General features: G+C 33.3%; 1 protein-coding gene across 1 annotated transcript in view; it reads left to right on the top strand.

The window, feature by feature from the left end:
• LOC124082207 (transmembrane protease serine 11G-like) overlaps positions 1 to 19,020 on the top strand; it is a gene marked incomplete at its 5' end in the record, with an annotated part of 30,259 nt that extends 11,239 nt beyond the window's left edge. Inside the window, 5 exons of the mRNA XM_046428663.2 lie at positions 5,720 to 5,758; positions 6,642 to 6,813; positions 13,511 to 13,770; positions 16,357 to 16,499; positions 18,418 to 19,020. Coding sequence (XP_046284619.1) covers positions 5,720 to 5,758; positions 6,642 to 6,813; positions 13,511 to 13,770; positions 16,357 to 16,499; positions 18,418 to 18,579 — 776 coding nt within the window. The remainder of the gene's footprint in view (positions 1 to 5,719; positions 5,759 to 6,641; positions 6,814 to 13,510; positions 13,771 to 16,356; positions 16,500 to 18,417) is intronic.
• Between the last annotated feature and the right edge of the window lie 5,746 nt (positions 19,021 to 24,766).

Here is a 24,766-nt window from a genome sequence, read left to right as displayed (position 1 = left end):
TCCCTTGCACCCTTTCCCTTGTATACGTAGAGAAATCTGTAACACTGCATGTATATGCTAAATTTTTTGTGAGAATTTTTTATCTAAATTCAGGAGCAAAGGTAAATTTTTTTCCTGTTTGTCTGATTTTGGTATCAGAGTAATACTGGGCTTCCCAAATGAGCTCGGAAAAAAATTTCTTCTTTGAATACTGTTGTAAAAATTCTCCTGTGAAAGTGGACCTTAAGATTCTTTTTATTACAAATGCAATTTCTTTACTAGTAGCAATATTAAGTTTATCTATACCATCTTTGCAAGTTTTAATAGTTTGTGATTTTTATTTATTTATTTATTTATTTAGTACTGGGGTTAGAACTCAGGGGCACTCCATCACTGAGCCACATCCCCAGCCCTATTTTGTAATTTTATTTAGAGACAGAGTCTCACTTGCTTAGTGCCTCACCATTGCTGAGTCTGGCTTTGAACTCTTGATCCTCCTGCCTCAGCCTCCCAAACTGCTGGGATTGACAGTTTGTGATTTTAAAGCAATTTGTTCATCTGGACTTCTAAGCTATCTAACTTATGAAGTTACTTGTAGTATTTCTTAATTAATAATGAATATTATTTTCTCATTAAGCTCTTTTATCATATCCCCTCATTTTACTCTTGATATTGGTGATTTCAATCTTCTCTATTTCTTTGTCATTTTTCCCAGAGGTTTATAGATTTTCTTGAATTTTTTGTAACATGTTTTCTGTGTGTCATGATTTTTTTCTCTATTTTTTCTGTTTTCAGTTTCATTAAGATTTTTATCTGGATTGCTTTTTATCTTTATTATTTCCTTTCTCTTCTTTACTTTAGGTCTATTCTTTTATGTTGCTAGTTTTTTGAAATAGGAATTTAGAATATTAATATCAGTATTCATTTATAATGTATAAAACATTAAGTGTTATAAATTTCTCTCTCCAAACTGTTTTATCTGCATCCAACAATAATTGGCATGCTTTATTTTCAGATTCATTCTGTTCCCTGTAATTTTTATTTTCTTTGAGATTTCTTGTTGGACCAATGATCTATTTTGTAGTGTATTTTAATTTCCAAGCATTTGGAGATTTTCCGATTATTTTTATGGTTTTGATTCTCAGTTTGACTCCATTATGGACAGAGTAGATGATCTGTTCAGTACTTTCAAGTATGTTGAGGACTATGACTCAGGATATGTCTACTAGAAGAATATTCCCATGAGTGTTTTGAGTATATTCTTGCTATTGTTGTGCAAAGTATTTTTAAGTTCTATTAGATATTATTGATTGCTAATGTCATTAGTTCTATATCCTTGCAAATTTTCTGTGTAATAATTAATTATTGAAATTGGGGTATAATGAAGTTCCTATCTATAATTGTGGATTTTTCTATATTTCTTTTCATCTCTTTCAGCTTTTGCTTCATTTATTTAGAAATTGTGTTGTGTAATTTACAAACATAGATTGCTACATATTCTTGGTATATTTATCCTTCCATTGTTATATAAGTTCCCTATTTGTCCCTCGTAATTTCTTTGTTCTGAAGTTCAGAGCAAAGAAATATCAATATCAATAGCAAAATCAAAATCTAATATCAATATCAAAATCTAATATCAATATAGTTATTCCTGCTTTTTATGGATTATTGTTATACTGTTTTCTTTCTTTTCACATTCAGATATGTAGATATGTCTGAAATGAGTTTCTTGTAGATAGCACAGAGTTGAGTCATATTTTTCAATTCCTTTCTTCCAATCTGTCTCTTAATTGTAGTGTTTAAACTATTTACATATTAAAATGACTATGGATATGTTAAGGCTTAAATCTTTCACTTCATCATTTGTTTTCTGCTTGTACAGTATCTTGCTCCAGAGTTCCTCACTTTTTGCTTCCCTATGGGTAACTGGAACATTTTTTTTTTTGCAGTTTCATTTTGATTTACTTATAGACTGCTGCAAGTGTCATCACATACACATGTAACTAACACAGCCTATAAGTATCAACATTGTACCACTTCAAATTAAATGTAAAAACTTCACTTCCATTTGGGTATCTTTACTCTCTCCACTTTTTAAATATACTTTTCCGAAGTATTTCGTCACCATACATCCAACACAACATCAGTTGTGTTTTGTTTGAACCATAAAATATGTTTAAAGAAATTCATGAAGTAAAAAATAGTCTTCTATGTTTATTTGTACATTTATTCATTCTGTGCCTTTCCTTTCTGAAAGTTTTAACCCTCTTTGGTTATAATTTGCTTTTCTGTTTGGACAGTTTTCTTAGCCATATTTAAGATAGATCTGTTAGAAACATATTACTTCAGTTTCTGTTTGCTCATCTAGGAATATATTTATTTCCTCTCCATTCTTTAAGGATATTTTCACGTGATATACAACTTAGGGTTGATAGTTATTTCTTTTCAGAACTTGAAAAATACTATGCAATAATTTTGGCTTCCATGACTTCAGATGAGAAAACCACTGTCACTTAATATAATGTACCTTCATAGATAATGTATCATATTTCTGTTTTTAAGAATTTTTTCTTTGTCTTTAGTTTTTAGTAATTTAATTATAATGGATAATGAGGTAAATTTCTTTGAATTTATCCTCTTTGGCATTTTCTCATCTTCTTGAATCTGTAAAGCTCTGTATTTCACCAAATTTGAAGAATTTTCAACCATTTTTTAAAAATTACTATTTAAGTCCCATATTCTTCCTCCACTTTTTCTAGTTATCTGATTACATAACTCCTAGATTTTTTAATTATTATCCCACCTATCCCAGAAGTTTTGTTCATTTCACTCTGATTTATTTTTGCTCTGCTCTTCACACTGAGTACATTCTACTGACTTGATTTCAGGTTCACTGATTCTAGTCTCTATCATTTTCCCTATACTGTTGGCATAATCCACCAAACTGGTTATTACTGTTATTGTTGTTATCAGTATTATTATCATGGTTATTATATTTCTCAGTCCTATAATTTTTCATGGTTATTTATTACTTGTATTGCTTTGTTGATAGTTTCTATTTTCATTTGTTTCAAGATAATTTATACTTGATTTCTGAATGAATTTTTAGCAGTTCTTTAAAATCCATATCATATACTTCTAACATCTTATTTGACTCAAAATTAGCATTGGTAGTTATCTTATTCACATTATCCTTTTTCTGTTTTAGGGTATGGAAAGTAAATTTTTTATATCCTGAATATTTTAATTATTATTTTAGGAGACCCTTAATCCTATTTAATTCTTCCATTTTACCAGTCAATGTACTTAGGTGAGGAGTATAGATTCTTTCTTACTTTTGTTATTTCAATGACAGTTCAGTTTTCAGATCTTTGCAGGGCTACCCTGTTATGCTGGGGCTTCCTCTCAATCACTGTTGTCAGTGCCATCTGTGAGAGTAGAATATGCTTTTCTTGGCTACCTGAATCAGTAGGCTTCCCTCTATGGAGGCTGAACTGGGCTTGAGTTTCCTTACACCAGTGGGTGGATGCAGGTATCTGCTGACACTGTCTCTGTGGGTACTTCAGTTTGCCTGCCAGTGGCTTGGTTTTAACATAGGATTGGAATGGTGAAGGTTTTGATTACTGTTTCTAGAAGAATTAACTACCAGGCTTAAATTGTAACGTAAGATCTCTGTTGTCTTTACCTCTTCCCATTATTTTGGATAGAGAGAATAGAGTACTCTCGGGATATTTTATCTATGCTTGTTAATAATGACAGATTGTAGGCCTTTCTGGTCCCCAGTCTAGGCTATATTTAAAACAAAAAGAAAACCAAAAAATTCCACCATTTGTCCTTCCTCAAATTTTGAAGACTTTAACTATACTTTGTGTTTCTAGCTTATTGCTATCTAACAAAGAATTTTCAGAATATAGTTGTCTCTCAGTAGCAATTCCCTTACATAAAGTGGCTTAGTGTTTGCATATAACCTACCCAATCCTCAAATGTATTTTAACTCATATCTAGATTACTTATAATACCTAATACACAGCAAATACTGTGCAAATACTTGTTATACTGTATTATTTAGGTAAGGATGACAGGAAACAACGTATATGTTGTAATATACAACTTTTTCAAATATTTTTGATCCAAAGTTGGTTGAATTTACAGATACACAACCCACAAATATAGAATGCCAATGGCAATTATATTTATAGAAAAGTAGGGAAAAGTTGGTTTATACAATCTTATTCTAGAACTGAAGCTGTTCAATTTTTCATTCTGAAAGAGGTGTACATCTACTATATAATGTTCATACATAAGATATAGCCCTTTCATAGAAGTTGATCAAAAATTTCTGAATGCACAGCAATGAATTTAGGGTTAAATTAAAATTATTTGTGAACTAACCATAACCCCACCGCTCTAGTGCATAGGGCTCAGTAAATTAGTAGTTGTTATTATTGTTCATTTTTTCACTTAGCAAGTATGTATTGGAAGTCTATTTGATACAGGAACAGAAGTCTCTGTCCTCATACAACTAATATTCTAATTGCAGTAAGAAAGATAATGACCAAAAAAGTAATTAAATAAACAAGGTAATATCAAACACTGAAACCCCATGCAGAGAGCAGAAAATAGGAGACTATGTTAGATTTGGTTGTCATGGAAAGTCTCTCTGAGGGATTTTTAAGTTGTAATATGATTGACAACCATAAAAAGACCAAGGGAAAACATTTCTGATGAAGGGGTCATCATGAAGAAAAACTGAAGGTAATGACAACCTCCACACAGTCAAGAAACAGAAATGCCAAGGTGGCCACTGAGTAATGGCTCAGAGCAAGAGCTATTCAGAATGACATCAAGAACATAAATGGTGACCATGTCACATAGTCTAGGAAGGAAGGCTGTGTTTATTCTAAAGGCTAGGGAAGCCATTAGGGAATTGTTACTATTGTTGGCAAAATCTAACTCCAAGATTTACTCAAACTCCCTAAGCATAGTACTTTCAGATGATCTTAATGTTCCTCTTTAGAGTCTGACCTATATTAAAGACTTATTCCTTTGCAGGCTTACCAAAAGTCTAGCCCAGCTTTCATCTTAACACAGTATGGGTCTGAATTCTCATTATACTGGGCGGCATAAGGAACAATAAAAGTAACTTGGGGAAACAGTCACAGATTGTATTCTTTCTCTGTTTTAGTTTATGAACAATAAGACTAACAAGGTAACATGTTTTGAGGATTTATTAGTATACTGGTGGATTTGGATTCCATAGGGAGCACACAATACCTTTATTTTGCTTCTTTGGACCAAACTTAGATATCAGGCTTCAAGGATGCCTTAAATAGCTTCACTATAACCCAACCATGCAAATGAAGATAGAAAGAAATGGTCTCTAGATATATAAGAGTAAGCATGGGACATTGGTCTTACACCTTGTTTAACTTCTGTTTTTATAAATTAGTATGGTGTTAATTAAGTCAATGGAATTCTCCTTCATGAAAAACAATATCCTACTCTATGCCCATGATTTTATATTCATGAGCCAGGATGTTCCTAGAGTCCACATGTGTCAGAAGAATTTAATTTACATGTAGGTCACTTGTTTGGGTAGAATTTTATTCTACTAAATTTAAATTAAGAATTTCCTGACTAATGCAGTTCTTCCCAGTCAGCAAAAATCATGTTAAGTATGCATAGTGTTTTAAATTAAAACAGTTCCATCACCAAGCAATGAATTTGTTTTTTTTTCCAGAAATGAATGGAGCACAAGCAGAACATATTCTGAACAGTTGTAAGTTCAAAAATATCATGGAGATTTTTATAAATCAAAGAATAAAGCACAACATTCTTAGCCTTTCTGTATTTCCATGTTTACAGTTTCTCAAATGCATATATTATCTCTAAATTGTTATGTAATTTGATTATATTCAAGGGAAACAATTACTACTAATAGTTTGGGAATTGTTCTTTGACAATATTTTCTCTTCTCCCAAGAAAATTTCACTGATGACTTCTTTAACAATTTCCTTGTATTTTTTTCTTTTTTTAATAATATATTTTCAACCTTTCTTTTTTTATTCTTTTTTTTTTGTTTATTTATTTTTATGTGGTGTTGAGGATCGAACCCAGTGTCTCACACGTGCAAGGCAAGCACTCTATTGCTGAGCTACAACCCCAGCCCCAATTTTCTTGTATTTTTTCATATTTATTTTTATTTGGCTCCCTTTCTTAGAGTAGAATTTTTTTCTTAACGTTAAATTATATCCACCAACTTTAATATAGAAGCTTAAATTTATGCTATAGTAGTGTATTTTAAAGTATTTCAAGAGCACAATTGTTTTTCTGCAATAAATAACACTCAAATATATTCAATATCACTGAGATAAATTGTTACACATTGAGAACATGATCCAGGAAAATATGAAAAAAAATTGTAAAGGAAATTGCTTTAAAAACATAAAATCTGGTATTAAGTAATTATTAAAATGTTATTAATTATTCAAAATAGGAACATCCCACTTTCAATGTAAATAGTTATTATTATATGTAATGTTAATGTCAATGAAATTTTTAAGGAAAGTCCCATCTAAAAATGTTTCTAACTTTAATTATGTACCAAACATACCTAGACACGTCTATAACTCTGGAATTAAACATCTTTTTCCTTCTGACAGGTTGTGGTTTAGGGAAGGAGTACCCACCCATGGAAAGAATTGCTAATGGCCAAGTAGCAAATAAAGCTGACTGGCCATGGCAAGCCAGCCTGCAGATAGATGGGGGCCATTTCTGCGGAGCATCTTTGATCAGCGAAGAGTGGCTACTGACAGCTGCTCACTGTTTTGAACTGTAAGTCCTCAATCCATACCACAGGATGGCCAAGTTCAGCTCTTTTTCTCATTTCCAAAGACAATAATTCTTATCTTCTTTTCATTTCCTTCATGAACACCCAGAACCTCCCAATGGCACTTATGATTGCCCACAGGCTTGCAAAGAGTGGCGATTACTAAGGAGTAGCAGAAAATTTATAGACAATCTTCAGCTCCATCCAAAAATACATTCTCTAGTGATCTCAATTTTAACAAGAAACAAGCCAACACTGGAAAAAATTAAACACTTTCACTAGTTTTCCTGAGATATACTATAGATATTTTAAAGCTCTGTTAATACTATTTATATCTGATTAACCCAAAAGAACATCTTTATTTTTTTAATTTATTTTTTTCCTTTAATTTTTATTGTTGGTTGTTCAAAACATTACATAGTTCTTGATATATCATATTTCACACTTTGATTCAAGTGGATTATGAACTCCCATATTTACCCCGTATACAGATTGCAGAATCACACCAGTTACACATCCACTGATTTACATATTGCCATACTAGTCTCTGTTGTATTCTGCTGCCTTTCCTATCCTCTACTATCCCCCATCCCCTCCCCTCCCATCTTCTCTCTCTACCCCATCTACTGTAATTCATTTCTCCCCCTTGTTTTTTTTTCCCCCTTTCCCCTCACTTCCTCTTGTATGTAATTTTGTATAACCATGAGGGTCTCCTTCCATTTCCATGCAATTTCCCTTCTCTTTCCTTTTCCCTCCCACCTCTCACCCCTGTTTAATATTAATCTTCTTCTCATGCTCTTCCTCCCAACTCTGTTCTTAGTTACTCTCCTTATATCAAAGAAAACATTTGGCATTTGTTTTTTAGGGATTGGCTAGCTTCACTTAGCATAATCTGTTCTAATGCCATCCATTTCCCTGCAAATTCTATGATTTTGTCATTTTTTAATGCAGAGTAATACTCCATTGTGTATAAATGCCACATTTTTTTTTATCCATTCGTCTATTGAAGGGCATCTAGGTTGGTTCCACAGTCTTGCTATTGTGAATTGTGCTGCTATGAACATCGATGTAGCAGTGTCCCTGTAGCATGCTCTTTTTAGGTGTTTAGGGAATAGAACGAGAAGGGGAATAGCTGGGTCAAATGGTGGTTCCATTCCCAGCTTTCCAAGAAATCTCCATACTGCTTTCCAAATTGACTGTACCAATTTGCAGTCCCACCAGCAATGTATAAGTGTACCCTTTTCCCGACATCCTCGCCAGCACTTGTTGTTGTTTGACTTCATAATGGCTGCCAATCTTACTGGAGTGAGATGGTATCTTAGGGTGGTTTTGATTTGCATTTCTCTGACTGCTAGAGATGGTGAGCATTTTTTCATGTACTTGTTGATTGATTGTATGTCCTCCTCTGAGAAGTGTCTGTTCAGGTCCTTGGCCCATTTGTTGATTGGGTTATTTGTTTTCTTATTGTTTAATTTTTTGAGTTCTTTGTATACTCTGGATATTTGGGCGCTATCTGAAGTGTGAGGAGTAAAGATTTGTTCCCAGGATGTAGGTTCCATATTTACCTCTCTTATTGTTTCTTTTGCTGAGAAAAAACTTTTTAGTTTGAGTACGTCCCTTTGTTGATTCTAGTTATTAAATCTTGTACTATGGGTGTCCTATTCAGGAATTTGGAGCCCGATCCTACAGTATGTAGATCGTTGCCAACTTTTTCTTGTATTGGATGCCCTGTCTAATTTGATATCAAGCTCCTTGATCCATTTTGAGTTAACTTTTGTGCATGGCGAGAGAAAGGGATTCAGTTTCATTTTGTTGCATATGGATTTCCAGTTTTCCCAGCACCATTTGTTGAAGATGCTATCCTTCCTCCATTTCATGCTTTTAGCCCCTTTATCAAATATAAGATAGTTGTAGTTTTGTGGATTGGTTTCTGTGTCCTCTATTCTGTACCATTGGTCCACCTGCCTGTTTTGGTACCAGTACCATGCTGTTTTTGTTACTATTGCTCTGTAGTATAGTTTGAGGTCTGGTATTGCTATACCGCCTGATTCACACTTCCTGCTTAGAGTTGTTTTTGCTATTCTGGGTCTTTTATTTTTCCATATGAATTTAATAATTGCTTTATCTATTTCTACAAGAAATGCCGTTGGGATTTTGATTGGCATTGCATTAAACCTATAGAGAACTTTTGGAAATATCGCCATTTTGATGATGTTAGTTCTGCCTATCCATGAACAGGGTATATTTTTCCATCTTCTAAGATCTTCTTCTATTTCTCTCTTTAGGGTTCTGTAGTTTTCATTGTATAAGTCTTTCACCTCTTTTGTTAGGTTGATTCCCAAGTATTTTATTTTTTTTGAGGATATTGTGAATGGAGTGGTTGTCCTCATTTCCATTTCAGAGGATTTGTCACTGATATACAGGAATGCCTTTGATTTATGTGTGTTGATTTTATATCCTGCCACTTTGCTGAATTCATTTATTAGCTCTAATAGTTTCTTTGTAGACCCTTTTGGGTCTGCTAGGTATAGAATCATGTCATCTGCAAATAGTGATAATTTAAGTTCTTCTTTTCCTATTTTTATGCCTTTAATTTCTTTCGTCTGTCTAATTGCTCTGGCCAGTGTTTCGAGAACTATGTTGAACAGAAGTGGTGAGAGAGGGCATCCCTGTCTTGTTCCAGATTTTAGAGGAATGCCTTCAATTTTTCTCCATTCAGAATGATGCTAGCCTGAGGCTTAGCATAGATTGCTTTTACAATTTTGAGGTATGTTCCTGTTATCCCTAGATTTTTCTAGAGTTTTGAACATAAAGGGATGCTGTACTTTTTCGAATGCTTTTTCTGCGTCTATTGAGATGATCATATGGTTCTTATTTTTAAGTCTATTGATGTGGTGAATAACATTTATTGATTTCCGTATATTGAACCAGCCTTGCATCCCAGGGATGAATCCTACTTGATCATGGTGCACAATTTTTTTGATATGTTTTTGTATCCGATTCGCAGAATATTATTGAGGATTTTTGCATCTAGGTTCATTAGAGATATTGGTCTGTAGTTTTCTTTCTTTGAAGTGTCTTTGTCTGGTTTAGGAATTGGGGTGATGTTGGCCTCGTAGAATGAATTTGGAAGTTCTCCCTCTTTTTCTATTTCCTAACATAGCTTGAAAAGTATTGGTATTAGTTCCTCTTTAAAGGTTTTGTAAAACTCTGCTGTATACCCATCCAGTCTTGGGCTTTTCTTAGTTGGTAGTCTTTTGATGGTTTCTTCTATTTCCTCAATTGATATTGTTCTCTTTAGGTTGTCTATATCCTCCTGACTCAATCTGGGCAGATCATATGACTTAAGAAATTTATCTATGCCTTCACTATCTTCTATTTTATTGGAGTATAAGGATTCAAAATAATTTCTGATTATCTTCTGTATTTCTGAAGTGTCTGTTGTGATATTGCCTTTTTCATCCCGTATGCTAGTAATTTGAGTTCTCTCTCTTCTTCTCTTCATTAGCATGGCTAAAGGTCTGTCGATTTTATTTATTTTTTCAAAGAACCAACTTTTAGTTTTGTCAATTTTTTCAATTGTTTCTTTTGTTTTGATTTCATTAATTTCAGCTCTGATTTTAATTATTTCTTGCCTTCTACTTCTTTTGCTGTTGTTTTGCTCTTCTTTTTCTAGGATTTTGAGATGAAATATGAGATCATTTATTTGTTGGTTTTTTTTCTTTTTTTTAAGGAATGAACTCCAAGCAATGAATTTTCCTCTTAGAACTGCTTTCAATGTGTCCCATAGATTCCGATATGTTGTGTCTGTGTTTTCATTTATCTCTAAGAATTTTTTAATTTCCTCCTTGATGTCTTCTATAACCCATTGATCATTCAGTAACCTATTGTTCATTCTCCAAGTGATGCATGATTTTTCCTTCCTTCTTTTATCATTGATTTTCAGTTTCATTCCATTATGATCAGATAAGATGCATGGTATTATCTCTACTCCTTTATATTGTCTAAGAGTTGCCCTGTGACATAATATATGATCTATTTTTGAGAAGGATCCATGTGCTGCTGAGAAAAACGTGTAACTGCTTGATGTTGGGTGGTATATTCTATATATGTCAATTAAGTCTAGGTTATTAATTGTGTTATTGAGTTCTATAGTTTCCTTATTCAACTTTTGTTTGGAAGATCAGTCCAGTGGCGAGAGAGGTGTGTTGAAGTCTCCCATGATTATGGTATGGTGGTCTATTAGACTCTTGAAGTTGAGAAGAGTTTGTTTGACGAACATAGCTGCACCATTGTTTGGGGCATAAATATTTATGATTGTTATGTCTTGTTGGTGTATGGTTCCCTTAAGCAGTATGTAGTGTCCCTCTTTAACCCTTTTGATTAACTTTGGCTTGAAATCTATTTTATTTGATATGAGTATGGACACTCCTGCTTGTTTCCGAAGTCCATATGAGTGATATGATTTTTCCCAACCTTTCACCTTCAGTCTATGTATGTCTTTTCCTATCAAATGTGTCTCCTGTAGGCAGCATATTGTTGGGTCTTGTTTTGTGATCCATTCTACTAGCCTGTGTCTCTTAATTGGTGAGTTTAAGCCATTAACATTTAGGGTTATTATTGAGATATGGGTTGTTCTTCCAGCCATATTTGTTTATTTCTGTTACTAAACATGGCTTGTTTTCCTCTTTGATTATTTTTCCCCCCTTTACTGTCCTACCTCCCACTGTTGGTTTTCATTGTTATTTTCCATTTCCTCTTCCTGTAATGTTTTGGCGAGGATGTTTTGAAGAGATGGTTTTCTAGCTGCGAATTCTTTAAACTTTTGTTTATCGTGGAAGGTTTTAATTTCATCTTCCATCCTGAAGCTTAATTTCGCTGGATACACAATTCTTGGTTGGAACCCATTTTCTTTCAGTGTTTGAAATATGTTATTCCAGGATCTTCTAGCTTTCAGAGTCTGTGTTGAAAGATCAGCTGTTATCCTGATTGGCTTATCCCTAAATGTAATCTGCTTCCTTTCTCTTGTAGCTTTTAAAATTCTCTCCTTATTCTGTATGTTGGGCATCTTCATTATAATGTGTCTAGGTGTGGATCTCTTATGATTTTGCACATTCGGCGTCCTGTAGGCTTCTAGGATTTGGGATTCTGTCTCATTCTTCAAGTCTGGGAAGTTTTCTCATATTATTTCATTGAATAGATTGCTCATTCCTTTGGTTTGGACCTCTGTACCTTCCTGTATCCCAATGACTCTTAAGTTTGGTCTCTTTATGTTATCCCTTATTTCTTGGATGTTCTGCTCAAGGTTTCTTAACAGTCTTGCTGAGCTGTCTATGTTCTTTTCAAGTTGAAATAGTTTGTCTTCATTGTCTGATGTTCTGTCTTCTAAGTGTTCTACTCTGCTGGTAGTATTCTCAATTGAGTTTTTAAGTTGGTTTATTGCTTCCTGCATTTCTAGGATTTCTGTTTGTTTGTTTTTTATAACCTCTATCTCCCTGTATAGTTGATCTTTTGCTTCTTGGATTTGTTTATGTAATTCATTGTCGAAGTGATCTTTCATTGTCTGATTTGGCTGTCTAATGTCTTCCTTGAGACTCCAGATCATCTGAAGCATGTATATCCTGAATTCTTTATCTGACATTCCATCTGCTGCAGATATTACCTCTTCTAACGTTGAGTTGAACTGCATTGCTTGTGGTCCTTTCTTTCCTTGTCTTTTCATACTGTTCGCGTTTCTTTCTGCTTGGTGAAACTGTTGTGTTATTGAATTTTCCCCCTATATATTTATATTGCTCTCGTATGGTTGCAAAGTCTCCCTCGCAGGCGCGGGCAGTGGCTCTGCCCCTCCTCCAATTGGGGCAATGTGCCTACCATGCTGGCTGGCCGCTGGGCCTGTTCTGCCGGTCGGTAGCAGGTCCGCCTACCTTGCAGGCGCGTGTGGCAGCTCTGCCCCTCCCCCAAACGGGGCGATGTGTCTACCATGCTGGCAGGTCGCTGGGCCTGTTCTGCCGGTGGGTCGCAGGTCCGCCTACCTTCCAAATTAACATCTTTAGTGCTGTACTTTTACCCATGTATGCTTTTTCAAGTTTTAACATCTGAGACCATTGGAGATAATGAAGATATACAGTAACCATAGTGAAACTCACATAAATGGGATCATATTCTGGTTAAAATGCTAAATAGAAAGGGAGCAAGAGAAAACAATACATAACATATATATCTCTAAGATATCTTTCTCAGCCCGACTCAGTTTTTTCCCCCTTTGTCTTTCTCTCCATAGCTATGTATATATTTATATAGCTATACAAGGATACATGAGTACTTGTTTGTGTATGTGAAAATATGTAGGCAAATATGTCTCCTATTTATTTATTTATATTTTCTTCAATTAATCAGTATTATTTCATAATCAAAATGGCAAAATATGTTTTTTCCTTTAAAAAATACAAACTCCCCTCAAACTCTTGCTCAGGGAGTAATTTAAGCTACCTGAGAATGAGGACTGTTGAAATAATCCGCTAGTTGAAAGTAAAGCTGTTCTAGGAGAGAAGCCTCAAATAAGAAGGTGAGAAGGTTCCACTCAACCATTACATTCAAAAATGTGCCCTTTTTTCACACTAGTGCCCCATGCCATCCAGAGTCCGGGCAACTCTAGACTATATCATAAGTGAACACACTGTGCTCCTTTTAATCTATGATCAGTTACAAAAACCCCAAACTATGGACGGCAAGTTTTGGAACAACCCTGAATCCTCCACTGATGAGAAGACAGGTGCAGTCAATCATTGTTCACGAAAACTACGCTGCCCACAAGCGTGATGATGACATCGCTGTGGTGAAGCTCTCCACCCCAGTCCTATTTTCTGAAGATGTGCACAGAGTCTGTCTCCCAAATACTACATTTGAAGTCTTGCCTAAGAGTAAAGTGTTTGTCACTGGATGGGGAGCATTAAAGGCAAATGGTGAGTATCTCAGTAAAAACAACAAAGCAAAAAATACAAACTTGGACCTAGCTTCCTTTTTCATAAATATATGAAATAAAGCATAAAATCAAAATATCAAAACACCTCATGTCAAATACACCAAAATCAAAACAATTAAAACAGATATGATGGATTTTGAAAACTTCATTACTATTAGTAAAACACAATACCTATATTTATTGTCATTTTTACACACTATTTTGGAAACATGTTGGAACCATCTTTTCAAAATGAACAAAGCATATCTTCTCACATAATGTTTTTCTTTATTTATCATCTTTCATATGTAAAGATTCTACCATGGCTGCATGATTTCTAAAGTATACAATTTGCAAGCACTGGTATGATAAACTTCAGTATCATGCAACTAAGCAGAAACAGCCCAAGCAAGGGATCTGAATTGTTCTTTACCCAGCACAGAGTACTAAATGGGGTTCTTCTGACTCATGTACCTATACAGCTATTCTTGAGTATGAGACTTCATAATTTTACTTTATTATTAAAGTCTGAAACTACATTTTTATATTTTACTCCACTTAATGACAGACAATAAATTGCAAAAATAATCTTTTAAATCTTGATGAGTCTTCAGTTCCTGTGCTTTTTAGCTGAATGTTTTCTTACCTATGGTTTATTCTGCCCTTAGATTACTGATTCTTATTCTAGGCTATTAATAAATTTTGCTTATTTATGTACTACTCACAGCATAGCTTTGATCTACTAAATTTTTATCAGTTGAGTTTTATAGAAACTTACTTCCTTACAAATGCACTTAACAATTCTAAACTTCAATCCAGGCTGATACACTATTGCCATATCTTGAAGAGTTCTTTTCCTCATGTCTGAGGCATTTGCATTGTTCTATAGGAAATGTGATAAGAAGGAAGAGGAATTAAATCCTTTGAGTTTTAAAGCCATTTGAGTCACAGTAGAAATGGAAAACATCTACCACTTGAGTAGCACCATTACACTTTCTTTACATGTAAAATTAGTAACTCATCAATACAGAGTTATACTTTGGGAGTAATTTGATATTTCATTATGAATTCTTTAAAGTCCAATAGTATGCAGGTTAGTGTACCTATTTATTCTAATAAGTTGCATATTTTCAGATATAACATTATGAACTTGTAAGACAACAGACTAACGTTAACTGCATACATATACATATTTTATTATGGTTTCTTTCTGCATTTTAAAGCTGATATGGACTACTCAATTTTTTCTCTTCCCTCCTCAAAATTATTCAGTCTTTCTAGATAGAAATCTTCTTACTAGATAGTTTATAAAACTAAAATTTCTATTTTCTAGATAGTTTCTTCCTTGAGTAGTTGATAATATAGAATAACTTTTTATATTGTTAGGCACTTTAATTGAAATTTTTAAAGTTGAGATTTAAAAATTATAAGCATTTGCAATTTAAAACTAGCATCGTTGACAATTAGCTAAACTAAATATTGTTACACAAAAATTACTAGTTGGAATGCAGTTGATTAAACCCTGGGGATATCTAAAATTTTTTAAATGCCATTACAGACAGCAAAATAGTACTAAATATTGCTGAAGCACTTACACAATAAATAGATCAGACTGTGTAAAAAACTGTACAAAGAGCAGTTTGTGATTAAATTCTCTCTCTAGGAGCATTTCAAGCAAAATCAGAGATGGAGAGAAGAGAAAATGTTCAATGACCCTTCCATGCTTAAAGATAATGACTGAGGTAAAAAATTTCACTAGACTCCAGATAATCTTTAAAGAATGTAGAGAAATGGAACTTAATTTTTAAGCAAGCCAGTCAATATTAGGAGCGTGTACTTGCAAGTTTCAAAACAGAGAATTGGATTTCTGTATTCAAAAGTTTCTTACAAAAACCCCAGAAATCTAGGTCAACTCTTAGAAGAGCTCTAACTTTCTAACTATCCATCATTAACACTGAAGTGCAGCTTCAAGACCATGAGAATTTTATTTACATTACCCTAATATCTTCAATTCATCATAATAACTTTCATTTATTGAGAACTGAATGTGGGTAAGTTACCACCATAACTGATTTTATGTATCATATTTTACTCCCACAAAAAACATGAGATAGGTATCATTTTATCCTGTCTACAGGTGAGTACAGAGATCCTTAATAACTTTTCCAAGGTCACATAGCTCTTAAATTGTGCAAATAGTGTTCAAACTTACATCTGCCAACTCTAAGACCAGGATTCTTAAGCATAGAATTGCCCTGACTCACTGCTCAAATTACTACTCAAATGAATCCCTCATCTTCTCCTTTGTCTTTGAATCTGTTTCAGAGATCTATCTTTATGTGAATTATTAATATAATTTTAAAATAGAAGGTATTAGGTAGGAAAGGAAAATATAATGGCTAAAACAATATGTATGCAACAAAATAATACTTTTAATATTATAATGAATTAACAAATGCGTAGTTAATTAATAAAACATGATCATTTCTTGTCCTAGAATTAGTAACTTGTTCTAGTATTTGTTCTGAAAAGCAAGTCAAGCTGTTTTCAGAGTAAATATAGTCTATTTACCTTTTTCCTCATTTAGGTCCCCTTTCAAATACACTGAGACAAGTTGAAGTAGAGATCATAAGTAATGATATATGTAATCAAGTTAAGGTGTATGGTGGTGCTGTATCATCAGGAATGATATGTGCTGGATTCTTGACAGGAAAACTCGATGCCTGTGAGGTAAGAATAGTCTCAAATCAAAAAAAAAAGACTCTGTTGAATAAAGATGATCTTACTAACCACAGACCAATGTCACATCACACAATTCTATGATATTAACTTATGGAGGAGAGGAGAGTATAAAAAGAAGAGATGAAAGAATCATAAGACATATACCTTATTTAATACTTTACAGACCATGTAAAATAAAAAGTAATCAGTTGCAAAGTAGAGCTTTGATTAGAGAGAAGTAATACAAACAGATAGTAGAAACTAATCTAGAAAGCATATATTCAGTGTTTCAAGGCATGTTCATATCCAAGATTTAGGTATCTAATCACTACTAAAAGCAAGCTGCTGTGAGATGAGATCTGCAAATATCTCCGTGGCCAATGAAGTTTTTACCTCATTGGTACCTAAATATTTGACCGTAAGTAATGTACATCCAGATAGAATTACATTATTTAGAAACCAATAAAAAATAATGTATTTATGTACATTTATTCCTTATAATGTGCTATCTCATTGATCATATCTAAAAACTAAAAGATGCACTTAGCATTTTCCCCAACAAAACATTAATTTTAGGCAATAAGCATAATTTAAGGAGAATGTCAAAATTTGTTATTTAAAGGACTAAACCCAAATAACTAAAATAATAAAGATTTTACCTACAGTATTTGAAACTGAGTACAACAATTTAGTGATTTTTTTTGAAGAATAACATCCCTTTGAGAATTTGAGTTATATGTGCACATTTCTTACATGCAAACATGCCACTATTGATCTGCTTTTGACTGTCATGTGAGGGTAATAAACATTCTTTCACTTATTCATTCAAAAAAATTTTGACTTGTAAGGCACTTGGAAGTTGTTGAAAGAAACAAACACCTTAGAAGAATCATAATGCATTTACAATCTAGCACACAAGTAACTTAAACAAAGGAAGAGATGTCAGAATTTGCCTAAATATACCAAAATACAGGGTATTATTAACACTCACTTTACTTCCCAAGAGAGAGAAACAACATGGTGGTCAAAAATAAAACTCAATTATGACTTAGAGAAGAAACATACACATGTATATGTATATACAGATGTTCTTTTTTTCATGAGTTCACTCTGCCTTGCTTTCTTTCACTATTAGCCCAGTAAAATAGCGAGGACCTAAATTAGGAAGTGGGCCTGAGGGAACTAAGAGTCAAGGGGTTTTTTTTTCTGGTAGAACAGGATTTTCATACTCTATGCACCAGGGAAAAATGGGATGAAAATAGAAGGGACCGGACTAAAGACATAAGACTCTAGAACTCCTTGCCTGCTCAAACAGGATCATTTCTCTTATTTAAGAAATTTACAGTGGACTTTCATATGACAATTGTTTTGGATGAACTGGTCCATTGCTAAAAGACACACTTAACATCCTTTGACTAAACCCTGGTTTAAAGATAACACAGAGAAGTTCTCATGATTTAGATACTTTACACTGGTTCGTTAGGGGTAGAGATTCCACCTTAGTTTCAAGCAAAATCCTTTCAGTAATAAATAGTGCACATTTGATACAACATTCCAGACACCTTTCTATTAACTAGTGTGATTAGAACAAAGTGAGATACTAATTCAAAAGTAAGAGATTATATTCCTAGCTAATAGAGTTTGGAGTGTCTTCATAGAGAAAGTGACATGTTAGTTGAATTTTTAGGTCATTGCTTATGAAAGAATTGCCTATCTAGATAGTTCTCGTTGTGGTTCCTATTTAGACAGAGAAAAAGGCATTAGCAAACATTAAGAAATAGATTATCGTATTAATAGTAATGGGAAGTATAATAAAATTCGTTTCACATATTTCAGTCCAAATTATTGATTTTCTTTAGATGCCAATTGACTTTCATTTCTGGCACCCTTTCATTTATCACATTGACCATATTTTCTTCTTCTTCAGGGTGATTCTGGAGGACCTCTGGTTATTGCACAGGGTAGAAACATCTGGTATCTAATTGGAATAGTAAGCTGGGGAATAGACTGTGGAAAAGAAAACAAACCTGGACTTTATACCAGAGTGACTCATTATCGGGACTGGATTAAATCTAAAACCAACATCTAATATAACAACTAGCTCAACAACTAAACTGCAGTTGTCATATGTGGTCTCTAGCAACATGTATTCAGTGTGTGTTGTCTTGTGTATTATCATAAAGTTCAAGATGCAAATAAGTGTGGTCTGATGCCCTTCCCCTTAAAAATGAAGAAAGGATATTTTCAAGTCACCTGAAGTGATTTGCTGACCATGAGTGCAGATCATACTGTTAGCTCCACAAAAATCTGCCATTCCTGAAAAGTCTCTGATTATCTCTTGCTCATCTTTCTTTTCCCACAATTCATTTTAGAGTAATCTGGCAGTTTAACCAGATAAGTACAAACTGACAAGGGATTCTCTACTTTTTTCTGACAGAGCATTCTTTCCTTCCCTGATGACTCCAAGTTTTTGTCTTCATCAAATAATCCTCAAAAAGAATCTCTTGATCCACTGACTAGACAAGATAATTTTAGCTGATGTTGACACAAATGAAAGAGGAAGCACTAGACCTGAAACTAAGACTTAATAATTGAGTTGGCACTGCTGTGAAACCATCCCCTTTTGCCCTTAGATGTGCATTTAACTTTTCTTTGAAACTTGGAAATAAATTGATATTTATATTTTCATTCAATGGTGCAAATTTTAAATTTTTTTAAATAAACTGAGGTATATCTTTAAGCACTGACTAAATCCTTGGATCAGAGAGCAGGAGAATAGTCACATACTGCCTTTCACCGGATTCTTCTCTAAACTATGTAAAAATACCTTTGGTGTTAAGTAATTAAAGGCAAATTTGCTTGGACTTTTCATTGATTGAAAATGTAAAGATGCAAGGATTTAATAAGAAGCAGCTATTTTCTGCTCTAAAAGGAAGATATGTTCCAATCCTTGTGTAAATTTAATTTTCACTTGTATTTCATTATCTCTTTTAAAAAAACATGTATTTTTTTAGTTGTAGGTGGACACAATATCTTTATTTTATTTTTATTTAGTGCTGTGGATTGAACCCAGTGCCTCACACGAGATAGGTGAGCACTCTACCACTGAGCCACAACCCTGTCTCATTATCTCTTAATTCATTTTATTTAAATGGTTTTATTTTTATTTTTAAATAACTTCAGAACAATTAATAGGCCTGAAGATTTGGATGTAAATATAATTTGGATATTCATAACTTGCATGGGAAACCAAAATAAAGTTATATATTCATAAACAATTTGCTATGAGATTTTGGTAAAGACATTATTGTATAGTATTTTAATTTAGTTTTAAAATGGCAGGCACATTTTGAAGAATTGTATTTACAGAAAATATTGAGATAATAAGAAAGCATTTTTGGAATAGCTTAATTTTATGATAAAATTATCATTTTCATATGTATTTAATTGCATATCTTATAGTATTGTACATGACTATAGACTAGTATTAAACAAAATTTAAACTTATTCTGTACATCTAAATCTTTATCCCCTCTTTTTATAATAATTTAGCTAATAATATAACTGTGGTCTAAGGTTTTCTTTGGGGTTTTATATTCAGTAAGAATCTCTCTTACCCCATGAAATATAATATTTCATATTATATTTTATATATGTTAGAATATATTTATGATAATAAACTCAAACTCATCCTCTCTGATCATCAATGTAATATATGTAGGGTTTCTCAGCCTTTGTGGTATTGTCATTTTGTCACAAATAATTCTTTATTTAGAAGTGGGGAAAAGGCTGCTATATTTATTATAGAATGCCTAGCAACATTCCTTACCTCTATTCAGTAACTGCTGGTAGTACATCACCAAGTTTTAACAACCAAAAGTTTTTTGTTTTTTTTTTCCTTTTGAACAAGTTTTTTATTATGTTAAAGACAAGACATGACAGATAACATGCTTGTTTCTACTTATAAGAAAAGTAACAAGTAACAGAAGCTAGGCTAGTGGTCAAAAGACCTTCATCAAGCTAATGACCTTGGATAAGTCATTTCGTCTCCCTGGGGGTGTTTTTCATTTGCAAAACATTACCAGAATGTAACAGTTTTATAGTCCCTTACATCTCTAATTTTCTGAGGTTCTGTGATTCTTTCTTCTTCACCAAATATTATGTTTGTTCTTAGGTTTTAAAACATGCTCTTTTTTGGGCTGGGGCTATAGCTCAGTGGTAGAGTGCTTGCCTAGCAGGTTCGAGGCCCTGGGTTCGATCCTCAGCACCAAACAAAAATAAATACATAAAATAAAGGTATTGTGTCCAACTACAACCAAAAAACAAATATAAAAATAAAATAAAATAAAGGTATAGTGTCCATCTACAACTAAAAAAGATGCTCTTTTAGAATTTTTTTTCATTTAGTTTCATTTGAGATAGTTGAATTTTAAGTGCCTTTTCAGTATACATTACACTGATAAAGATTTTATTATTTCTTATTAGTGTAATGTGTTTGGTAACTGTTAAATCAACTTTATACTTCTGGAATTGCTTGAATAATTCTTCAAAATTTCTTTATTCAATTATTTTAAAGATTTTAAAAGGATTTTACACCAATATAAATAAATAAAAATCTCCTAAATTTTCTTACTTTATCTGCTTTTTATTTCTTTAATTAAAAATCAAAATCATGGCGTGGGGTTGTGGCTCAGTGGTAGAGCACTTGCCTAGCATGTGTGAGGTACTAGGTTCGATACTCAGAACTGCATACAAATAAATGAATAAAGTAAAGGTTCATCAACATCTAAAAAAAATTTTTTTAAGTAAAAATCATATTTACTTCAGCATGTAAATTGGTATCTTAACTGTTATTTTTATTTTTTTATTTTTATTTTTTTTATTTTTTTTTAGGGAGGGAGGGAGGGAGAGAGAGAGAGAATTTTTAATATTTATTTTCTAGTTTTCGGCGGACACAACATCCCTGTTTGTATGTGGTGCTGAGGATTGAACCCGGGCCGCACGCATGCCAGGCGAGCGCGCTACCGCTTGAGCCACCAAAAGTTTTAACAACCAAAAGTAACTCCTCTAGGGAGCAAGATAATCTTCAGTTAAGAGCCACTACAATAGGTCAATAATTGTTTGGGAAAAGTCACTATTTAAAATAATGCACTCACAATTTCCAACATGCATTTGAAAATAATTTTATTCTCTTCATTTTTATAATGCTGATGCATTAAAATGATAAAATAAAATCTATCATCACTCATATCTATAAAATTCCAAACAAATTAAGATCATTTGGAAACTGAACCTGGTTGCAGAAGCTGGAGAAAAAACACTGAAGGCTGAACTATGATAGAATCTATCTCCCCCACCATCTCTCTGTCTGTCTCTCTCTCTCTCTATCTATCTATCTATCCATAATGGAGAGAGAGAGAGACAGAGAGATGGTGGGATAGAGAGAGAGAGAGAGAGAGAGAGAGAGAGAGAGAGAGAGAGAGAGACAGAGAGATGGTGGGATAGATAGATAGAGAGAGAGAGAGAGACAGAGAGATGGTGGGGATATATATATATATATATATGGCTTATTTGTCAAATGCCTAAATCCTGCTTCAAGTGTATCTGTATACTATCTTCAGAATGTTTAAATACATACCACTTGAAGAGGTTTATGAATTCAACTGAGGCAGAATCTACTAACATGTAGAATGGAGAACAGAACAACACTGAGCACCAAAACTGTAGTCTCCAATATGGTAGCCATTAGCCAGATGAAGCTATTTAGATTTAAATTTATTAAATTTAAGTAACTTTAAAATTAATTTCTTTATTCATACTAATGACATTTCAAGCACAAAATAGCCACATGTGACTAGTGGCTATAGAATACTTCCATAAATACAGAAAATTCCACTGAACATCACTGACCTAGAGCACTCTAGGCAACCACTTACATAATCACCTTATGTGCATCTAACAAACACTTCTTGAACTTCTTTGTGTTAGGTACTGAGTACTCTAGACATTAAATACACATTGTATATAAAATCAAGTCCCAACTCTCAAGGCCATATGAAGAGGCAAAAGTCTTCTTAACAACTGCTTTTGAAAGTAGGAGACTTATGGAGAATAAGATTAGCCCCACATGGCATGATCGTTTTTTGACTTTCCTCCCTCAAGTGTCCCAGTCAATTAGAAATAAATAAATAGGAACTGTGTGAGTTACAGCAGGCCTGCAGGAATCGCAGGTAAGGCTGAGGTGATCAGAAGCTGGTTTTTCAACCTGCCTTAGAAAAAGATCCCAGAATATTTCCAATTAACAGAACATTACAGAATCAAAAAATGCTTATATTGTTGTTTTTTTTTAATTGATGGAATATTTCTTATAACTCAGGAAGATATATTAGTGGCAATTAAAGAAAAGGATAACAACCATTGGAAGAACATTAGGTGACTTAGTCACACAGATTAAAAACAGCTAATGACATTTTAAGCAAGCAGCCAATACAAACAGGAATTGAATCATACAGTCTGTGAATGTTATTTTATTATAGCTAAATGCAGAAAATGGGGAAACAGCAGGTCACCAAGACTCACACTAGTGTGCAGGAAGGAGAGTAAAAACACTTAGACCAAATATGCTACTATGCTGCCATCTTCTGGTCCAGATTATTTTCAAAACGCAGTTTATTGTAATTTAATTTCAATGTATATTTCCCAATACAGGGTAGTAGTACAAATAAAAATCTGGCAATCTTTCACAAATATTGTCCTAAGCAAATTGAAACATAAGGTTTTGTATATCCTTTTACATTGTTCTATTATGTTACAAACATAAACAAATACATCTATTCACTTATAAAGGATCTATCCAATTTGTTTCAAAAAAATAGATAATTTTATAAATGCACATAATTTTATAAATCCAAATAAGTGTATGTGTATGTGTGAATGCGAGAGAGAGAAAGAGAGAGAGAGAGAAAGAGAAGTGTGTGTAGGCTTTTGTTTCTACCAAAATGGTGGCCTGGAACAGTATATTTGCTCCATCCTCTAAAATCCCAGATAAATTACAGAAAAAAATGAAGTAAACATAGAATACTGGGTCAGAACTGGAAAAGAGGCTATCCTGAATTGGAGTATATAAGGAGAGAAGGTGGCTGAAATCAAGGATAGAATAAGAACACAGTTAAGAGAAAAGCTTTTTAAGTTTTTTATCAAAAACTAGTCTCAGTAATCATAAATTCAGCAAAGTAGCAGGATATAAAATCAATACCCATAAATCAAATGCATTTCTATGCATTAGTGATGAATCCTCTGAAAGAGAAATTAGAAAAACTACCCCATTCTCAAAAAAAAAATAATAATATACTTGGGAATGAACTTACCAAAAGAGGTGAAAGACCTCTACAGAACACTAAAGAAATAAATTGAAGAAGTCCTTAGAAGATGTAAAGATCTCCCATGCTCATGGATAGGCAAAATTAATATTGTCAAAATGGCCATATTCTATACTACAGAGTAATAGTAACAAAAACAGCATGGTATTGGCACCAAAACACACTGGTAGATCAATGGTACAGAATAGAAGACACAGAGACTAACCCACAAAATTACAATTATCTTTATATTAGACAAAGGTGCAAAAAACATACATTGGAGAAAAGATAGCCTCTTCAACAAATGGTGCTGGCAAAACTGGAAACCCATACGCAACAAAATTAAATTAAACCACTATCTCTCACCATTCACAAAATTCAACTTAAAGTGGATCAAGGACCTAGGAATAAAACCAGAGACCCTGCATCTAATAGAAGAAAAAGTAGGCCCTAATCTCCATCATGTGGTATTAGGCCCCAATTGCCTTAATAAGACTCATATAGCGCAAGAATTAAAATCAAGAATCAATAAATCAGATGGATTCAAACTAAAAATTTTCTTCTCAGTAAAAGAAACAATCTGTGAGGTGAATAGAGAGTCTATATCTTGGGAGCAAATTTTTACCCCTCACATATCAGATAGAGCATTAATCTCTAGGGTATATAAAAAACTCAAAAAGCTAAACACCAAAAAAAATAATAATAATCCAATCAATAAATGGGCCAAGGACCTGAACAGACACTTCTCAGAAGAGGATATATAGTAAATCAACAAATATATGAAAAAATGTTCATCATCACTAGCAATTAGAGAAATGCAAGTCAAAACTACTCTAAGATTCCATTGCACTCCTGTTAGAATGACAGCTATTATGAAAAAAAAAAAAAAGTGTTGGCGAGGATGTGGGGGAAAAGGTA

This window comes from Marmota monax, unplaced genomic scaffold (genome assembly GCF_021218885.2).
Source record: "Marmota monax isolate L192 unplaced genomic scaffold, Marmota_monax_Labrador192_F-V1.1 WCK01_AAM20220418_F8-fsc00132, whole genome shotgun sequence".
Classification (NCBI taxonomy): Eukaryota; Metazoa; Chordata; class Mammalia; order Rodentia; family Sciuridae; genus Marmota; species Marmota monax.
The sequence above is the reverse complement of the archived record's forward strand: the minus strand, read 5'-3'. Positions and strand labels throughout refer to the sequence as shown.